Source organism: Hydra vulgaris, chromosome 09 (genome assembly GCF_038396675.1).
Source record: "Hydra vulgaris chromosome 09, alternate assembly HydraT2T_AEP".
Lineage (NCBI taxonomy): Eukaryota > Metazoa > Cnidaria > Hydrozoa > Anthoathecata > Hydridae > Hydra > Hydra vulgaris.
This window is the reverse complement of record NC_088928.1, coordinates 63,076,738-63,085,544: the sequence shown is the minus strand read 5'-3', so window position 1 is coordinate 63,085,544 and position 8,807 is coordinate 63,076,738. Positions and strand designations below refer to the sequence as shown.

At 30.6% G+C, this 8,807-nt stretch overlaps 1 protein-coding gene across 2 annotated transcripts in view; it reads right to left on the bottom strand.

Moving 5' to 3' along the window:
- Positions 1 to 1,058: 1,058 nt before the first annotated feature.
- The window catches only part of LOC100199007 (dynein axonemal assembly factor 10), a 42,103-nt gene continuing 34,354 nt past the window's right edge, over positions 1,059 to 8,807 (bottom strand). For both annotated transcript variants that reach the window (XM_065806300.1, XM_065806301.1), the window contains 3 exons: positions 1,613 to 1,710; positions 1,403 to 1,535; positions 1,059 to 1,253 (listed from right to left, as the gene is read on the bottom strand). In XM_065806300.1, the coding sequence (XP_065662372.1) occupies positions 1,179 to 1,253; positions 1,403 to 1,535; positions 1,613 to 1,710 (306 nt within the window). In that variant the 3' untranslated portion in view covers positions 1,059 to 1,178. The remainder of the gene's footprint in view (positions 1,254 to 1,402; positions 1,536 to 1,612; positions 1,711 to 8,807) is intronic.

Genomic DNA, 8,807 nt, shown 5'->3' with positions numbered 1-8,807 from the left:
TTAGAAAAAAACTTATATAAAAAAATATATTTAAAATTCTATCCATATTACCCCATCCCGCTCAATTGTTTTTGTTCAACTGCTAAATTAAAAATAATGCGTTTTTAATGTAACTGGGTTGCGCATTCCAACGGAGAAAATTGTAATAAACTTTATAGCAAATACTAAAATGGTTACTAAACTTTAGAAATGGTTCATAACTTTAGGAATGGTTTATAACTTTAGAAATATTGAACGGTGGAAGATGGTTTATAACTTTAGAAATATTGAACGGTGGAAGATGGTTTATAACTTTAGAAATATTGAACGGTGGAAGATGGTTCATAACTTTAGAAATATTGAACGGTGGAAGATGGTTTATAACTTTAGAAATATTGAACGGTGGAAGATGGTTTATAACTTTAGGAATATTGAACGGTGGAAGATGGTTTATAACTTTAGAAATATTGAACGGTGGAAGAAAACAACATAATGCTATTAGTTTTTCCTAAAAAGTACCTTTCTAAAGTAAGTTTCTAAAAATCTTTTTTCGAGATAAAAAGTTGAAAGAGGCTACCAGCCCTCCAGTGTCGTCAGCAATTTTACCATATTTGTTATTAACTGCAGAAACGCTAAAAGTTTTAGAGCTCTAGCTTGCCTGAACGGAAGTAAAGTCTGAAAGTGAAAAATCAATCACAAGATACCGAGACAACAAACAAACAACACATTAAATAAAAGGTTGTAAAAAATTGCTGATTTTTCCTGTTGTGCTTTGTGATTTTAACAAATAGTTCGTTATTCTCTTTATTTCTTGGTAAATCAGTGAAGTATTTTGAAACAAAAAGCCCAAGATTATAACAAACTTTATAAATCTATTAAAATTTTCTTTTTTTTAAATTAACTTTAAGTTAATCAATAAAAAAGGTAAATATCGATTGGCTAGACAAACATTTTTTATACCAACGGCAAACTCAATAACCTCACTACCGATAATTTACTGATTGCCAGAGTATCGGTTAACCTCGTATTTCTTTACTCCAATGTAAAAACTGAAGAATAAGGAGAAAGCCATTCTTACATTAAGAAACGTATTTTCAAATTTATATTTAATAAAATATCTAATTTATATAAAAAAAATGAAATAAAAGCCAACTAGACATAATTTGATGAAAACGTTTTTTTGGTTGAAAAAAAAAACATTATTGGGTATTTAATTTGGTAACAATGAGAACACGGAGAGCCTGATCGAAAGATGTACATACGGCCAATCCAGTCTAAAATTAAAATTTAAGATATTTTTCTTAAACTTATTCTTATTATGAAAACAAAATTTTTAAAAATTATTTAAAATTTTAGGCATCTTGCCACCTTAATTTCAAAGTAAATCAAAAATTTTAATTTAAAAATTATTTGATTCAATAACCTTTTCAGGGCACCAATCAAATGATGCTATAGGTTGTGTTGAAAGAGTAACATTTTGTAACTTAGCAACAGTTCCAATCACACCAATCAGCATTCCATCAGAATCTTCGGAAGTGCGAGATGACGGATAAGAGCTACATAATTCAAATATAAAAAAATGTTGATTCAAAACTTTGAATTACAAATACTTTTTTATAATTTACAGACTTACTATTTCCAGAGATTGAGGGACCCTGTGCCACCAGTAGTCATAAAGATGTCGCGATTTTGAGGAAGATGTTTCACAGACCATATTGTTGAGTTATGAGCCTATACATTATTAAAAACTTTAAAAAACATTTTAACTATTAAATAATTTAAAAAAAAAATTAAGAAAAGTTAAGATGAGGCAGAACACAAAAATTCGAAAATTTATAAATTATTTTGGAGCATTCTGCAACTGAACGAAAAAGTAACGTACCAGTGGTCAAATATTAGAACTTTTTAAAATAAACGAAAAAACTAAATGCAAAAAAGATTTCAAGTGGTACCACTACAAACTAAATGCAAAAAAATTTCATGTGGTAGTGGTGTAGTGGTAAAGCGCTAGCTTCAGAAGCGAGAGGTTCCGAGTTCGATCCCCACCACGTCCCTGGTTGTACCGCGCTCAACTTGTTTCTCCGCGCAGCGGCCTTGTTTGTCGAGGTTCGTGTTTCGGAGTTATAGAGTTGAGAGAGGGTTATAACCACTATTGAGTAGCCTCCTCATCTGTAGTGGCCTTGAGGAGGTGAATAACAAAAAAAAAAAAAGTAAAATTTTTGAAAATCATCTGTTAAGAACTTTGGCATATAAACTTGACACGAGTAGTAAATAACTGAGAAAAAAACAAAATAAATAAGAACTAATTTTTAGACAAAGTAAACTAATAAAAAATAAAAACTAATAAAAAAAGAAACATTAATTTAATGACAAATATAGACAAAGCACATAAACAATGTATAGACACATCCCCATACCGTAACACAGTGGGCAAGAATTCACTTTAACTGGACGAAATTGATAACTAAATAATATTAGGGCTATATTCAGTAAAATTAAGATGACAACTAATATGATGTCTGCGCTTCCTATGAAGGTATTTTTTTAATTTTGTTGCTATGGATACCTATATTTTGCTTAGCAACAACCTACTTTTGGCATATGCTTATATTTTACGTGGTAAATCCACTAAATTTGGCATGAGTACCAATATGAGATAGCGCTTCTAATAAGTGATAATTTTTTTTATTTAATTACTATGGATACAAATATTACTTGGTTACCAGATAATTTCTTTAGTTACAAAGAGGTAAATCGATTTTTGAATACACTTTTTCGGATTTTGACTCGATAATTTTGAATAACTATTAAACATTTAGGTAATTAATGTTTTAGCAAAAATAAAAACAAAAAATAGTGCAAGAAAACAGGCAATAATAAATAACATCAAAAATTTATAGAACAAAACCATTTGAAGATTGTTTAAGTAATTGTAAAACATTTGAAAGAAATGTTTCATGATTTGTTCGGTGTGATGTTGATTTACGCAGTGATGAAATAACACTAGAGAGTCACTAGAAACTAGGAGTCTATTGATTACATCAGTATTTGTTGCTTTTCTGGATGTTTTCGACTGAAATTTTTGCATTAAGATTTGAAGTCGTTATATCTAGCCTCTTGAGCTTCCTCTGACATAAGTCCTATGGGTAATGTAAGGGTTTGAATTATCTCATGTCCTTGTATCAATACTTTGTGCACAGATTGAGCCATGTAATACCAGGGATAAAGGGACACCAGGGATACCCAGAATTTTAGCTGTTTGTTCATTTACTCCAAAAGAACGTCTTGAAGTAACTGTTTAAACTAGATCAACCACGGGAAATCAACAACAAGTCCAATTTTATTCATAAAATCAGTTTAATTACAGATACCTTTTCTTAGTGTTCTTTAGATCTTGCTTGTAACTTTCTTGTTCTTTTTTATATGCAATGTGCAAAATCCTCTCAAAAAAACGAATCCATGCACGGAGACTGGCAAGACAATATTTGAATTCTCTGTGAGTATAATCTATATTAAGGACATCAAGACTATTTATACTTTTTAGAGACACCAAACACTGAACAGTATTGGTATGAGTCAAAAAATATCGTTTGTACTTTCCCATCAGTCATTGTTAGTTCAATAATACAATTCACTTCGACAGAATATCCGCAAACATCTAATAAAATCATACTTTCTATCTTACTTTTAACATACTGATCTTCTTCGAGCACAGATTCCTTGGAATCTGTTTTGTATGCAAATTCTAAGGCTCTGCAATAGGCTGTGGATAATAACTTTTGATATCTCAAAATAGACACCTTTTCATTGCTGTTGTTAAATCCAGTTAAATCCAATGGGACTAGACAAGTAATAAATAACAATTCTTCATGCTTTAAATCTCTGCTCATGTCAGGATTAAAACTTGTTTATAAACGCTTTGGCCAATAGCACCATTAAAACCAGACACATGAGAGTGTCATTTTTTTTATTGCTTTGTCGTTTATTATTAAATGTTTCGGCACAAGTTCCTGAACTATACAAATTCTTTGTAAAGTATAAATCATAAAATCTTTTAAAGGAACTAAAGCTGAATAGTCCTCCACTGTTATATTTCTAGGATAATACTTCAACTTTGCATCCCTGACATCATTGTAAGTGGGGTAGATGTTATATTCTTTCTCCATTCTTTCTAATCAATTGATATCCACTTCTAATCAATTGATAGGAAGCTTTTATCAGACTGGCATCAATTATTAAGGTAAGTGCTTCGTCTGCTGAATATTTACTTGCTTTATCTGTACTTGAAATATTTAAAATGTTCTTCGCAGCAATAACATTAGATTCATCTCTTAATTTCTTACAAGCAGCAAAAAATAATTCATGGGATGAATGAGATTTGAGCAAGCCAGATACACCCTATTTTTTAGTTTTATTAGAACTATCATCAAAAAGATGAAGTCTACTTGCAATTGGTTCATAGTCTTTTTTTCTGACAATTAAATATTCATTAAGCCAATTCACTAACTTCTTTTCAAAATTTTTGACAGTATAGTTTGCAGATTTTCACTTTTTTTTATACAAGTAAACAAATTGTCGAACAACATGCTTAAAATCAACGTCTTCAAATTCAGCAATTTTTGGCTGAATAAATTTTAATATATCTTTAGTAATATTTTGTTTTGAAATTCCAAGATTGTTTTTATAGAGAAAATTATGAATGCCTAAGTTTAATAAAACCATATCTAAACAATTTTTATAACAAATATTTTGTATTTAAAAGTTTAATATTATAATATATATGCTGCGTGGATTACTAATTATTGTTAGTTATAAAGTTATAATTGTTAGTAATTAAAATTAAATGTAATTAAATTACTGTTAGCATTAGTTAAATTACTAACAACTACCAAAAACATTGTTGCTATGCTATGCAAAATAAGGTATCCATAGCAACCAAAAAAATTTAATGTGTGAATCTCATTTTAATACACACACCCAATATCACGTACTTAGCGCAAATAAAAAACTGTTAAAACAACACTAACATTAAATATGTTGTTGCTATGCAAAAATAAGCACCATAGCAACCAAATTAAAACATAAAATCTGAAAAAGGATGTTGCGTTTTGATTATTTACTTTGTTTACTTTAGAGTAGAAAAACTTATAAGAATTAGAATTGTTTTCTGTGCAATTTTCTACTCTTATCAACACAAAATATGGATAGAGCCCTAAGACCTTCTCGCTTATATACATTACCGAACTCACCTTCTGCAACAAAATTATTGTATACATTGGCTCAGTACATTTGAGTATTATCCATACATCGGCTCAGAATATTTAATTATTATCTTGATGAACTCAACAAATTAAAAATCCTGACTAATTTTGTTGTGCCCGATGTTTATGAAATAGTAAGCGATTGTCCAATTATAAAGCAGCAATACAAGCTTTAAAATCTGTGTACATCAAACCATCAAATGAGATTTATGCATGACACCTCTTGCCAACAGCCAGTAAGCAACAGCCAGGAGAAAGTTTTGATGAGAATTTACATGCTCTTAAAGTTTGAGCAAAAGAATGTAACTTTAAACAGGTGTCTGCTATTAAATATTGCGATAAATATATTAGAGATGCATTAATAACAGGGATAAATAAAAAAGTCAAAGCAATTTAACTTAAATTCTGTTTCAAATTACTGGAACTGTGGGAATCAAAGACATGCTAAAGTTGTCTATCCTGCTAGAGAGTCGATTTATTTTAAATGTGAGAAAGTTGGTCATTTTGCCAAGTTATGTAAATCTTCTAAACTTACAACAGCAGTGATAAATCTTGTTGATCAACCTTTGAACTCATACAATCCTTCTCTAACTTGACTAGACTACCCTGAACATAGAACTAATTTAAAGAACATTTCTGCTTCCATTTCAGCTTTGACTAAATCAATAATTGGTATGTTGGTTAATGGTTCATTTGCAAACGCTCTCATTGATAGTTTTATTCACCCTCGATTGGTACAAAAAACTAAACCAAACAGTTCATAGACACAACCAAAAACAGGTATCTATGGCTTCATCTTCTTTATCCAGTACAATTGGTGGAGTAGTTTTTGTCAATATTTTAATAAAAAATGAGCATTATAAACTAGTGAAACTTAACATCTTAAATGAGTTACGCATGGATGTTATTCTGGGTCTTGATTTTCAAAAACAACACAAAGCTGTAACCCATAAAAGACCACCACTATTAATTTGTGGTTTGTCGAAGTTGAATGTATTTCCACCTAGTTTATTTGGCAATTTATCGCCTAACTGTAAACCAATAGCTTCAAAATCTCATTGGTATAGCAAGGAAGACCAGTCATTCATTAAAATGGAAATACAACGTATGCTTTAAGAGGACATTATTGAACACGCAAATTCTTCCTGGAGAGCTCAGGTAGTTGTAACTAAAGGAGAACGCTTTAAAAAAAGATTATTCATAGACTACAGTCAAACAATAAATAAGTATACTCAACTAGATGCTTACCCATTACCAAGAATTGATGACTTAGTAAACAAAATTACTTAATGCAAAATATTTAGTATAGTTGATTTAAAATCAGCCTACCATCAAATTCCAATTACCAAAAATGAAAGAAAATTTACAGCTTTTGAAGCAAATGAGAGGTTGTTCCAATTTAAGCGAATGGCTTTTGGAATTGAAAATGGTGTTGCTTGTTTTCAATGTACCATAAACGAATTTACAGAAAGAGAAGGACTTTAAGATACTTTTGCTTATCTAGATAATGTAACAATATGTGGTAAAACCCAAGGGGAGCATGATAGTAATCTAGAAAAATTTCTCAAGTCAGCTAAAAATATAAATCTTACATATAACCATGATAAATGTAACTCCTCCTAAGATAAAATTTGCATTCTTGGTAATCTTATAGAAGAAGAAAAACTTAAACCAGATCCCTGTCATCTTCAACCTATGAAAGAGATACCTCCTCCTTATGATGCTAAATCCATTAAGTGCATCATCAGACTATTCTCATACTACTCTAAATGGATTCCAAACTTTTCCAACAAGATAGCTTCTCTTACTAGAAATACCAAGTACCCATTAAATTATCAGGGTGTAAATGATTTTAATCAACTTAAACAAGAAATTAAAAATGCTGTGACATTATGTGGACGAAAATGTTTCGTTTGAAGTAGAAACCGATGCATCTGACATTGCTATAGCTGCAGTTCTTAAACAAAATGGTCGCCCTGATGCTTTCTTTTCAAGATTATTTCAAAAACCTGAGCTCAAACATCCCTCTATTGAGAAAGAAGCTTGCACAATAACAGAAGCAGTTAGACATTGGAAACACTACCTTACTGGTCGCTATTTTAGATTTGTTACCGATCAGCAACCTGTGTCCTATATCTTCGAAAAGCAACATAAATCAAAGATTAAAAATGATAAAATTTATAAAAATTGAACTATCTTGCTATAATTATGACATTTTTTACAGGAAAGGGAGACTAAATATTCCAACTGGCACATTTTCTAGAATACATTGCTCAGCAATAAACACTGACAACTTAATTCAGCTTCATCAATCACTCTGTCATCCTGAAGTAACCAGATTTTATGCTTTTAATAAAAATCATAATTTACCTTTCTCAATTGATGATGTTAAACTAATAACTAATCAGTGCAAATTATGTTGTGAATGTCAGCCTAGATACTACAAACAACTAAAATCTAATTTGATAAAGGCAACACACCCACTGGAATGTTTGAACTTAGATTTCAAAGGACCTCTTCCTCCTGAAACTAATAACAAGTATTTTTTAACCATAACTGATGAGTATTCTTGTTTTCCCTTTGTGATCCCATGCCCTGATATTTTATATCAGACTGTAATTTAGTGTTTGTTACAAGTATTCTTGGTTTTTGGTTTGCCAAGTTATATCCATTCTGATAGAGGTTCAGCCTTCATCAGTAGAGAATTAAAACAATACTTACTAGAGAAAGGTATTGCGACAAGTCATACTACAGTATATAATCCCCAAGGAAATGGACAAGCTGAAAAGTGTAAAGGAACCATAATGAAGTGTATTGAGACTGCTATTAGCTTTGATGGGTAAATTGTACTACAACACAATTAACCCATCAAAGCTTGGGAAAAAGTATTACCAGATGTTCTCCATTCTATAAGATCCTTAATAAATACTAAAACAATGGAGATACCTCGTAAAAGAATGTTCAAGCACCTTTGTAAAACAGCCACTGGATGCACTGTACCTTCATCATTGAGTCATCCTGGACCAATAATAAAAAAAAGACATTTACGTAATAATAAGTACGAACCACTGGTAGACGAAGTTCAACTCATTGAAGCTAATCCTTAATATGCTCACATAAGGTATCCAGATATCCAGAGAGACCACATTTTCGCTAAGACACTTAGCTCCAACAAGCTCCGCTCCGATAATTGATCAAACAAATCATATTGAACCTTTACCAGAGAATACTTTTAATAAACTTTTTTACCCTTATAAACCGTTAACACCTGGCAAATATGGACTTACCAATACCTTTCCTGAAAACTCTTCTAATCAGCAACAAGTGCTTCAAGGGACTTAAAGGAACGAGTAATCAATGAAAACTCGATTAAAGCATCATATAGCTCAAATAAATGTAATACAGCACATGACAAATTGTGTCAATTATTAGTTATAGTACAGTAAAAAATAAATTTTTTGAAGATTTTTTTTTAAATCTGTGATTTTCAAAGTATAACTGAGAAAACATGCTATGAAAAATTTATTTCACACATTAGTTTTTCTTATCTCTAAATACTCTAAAATA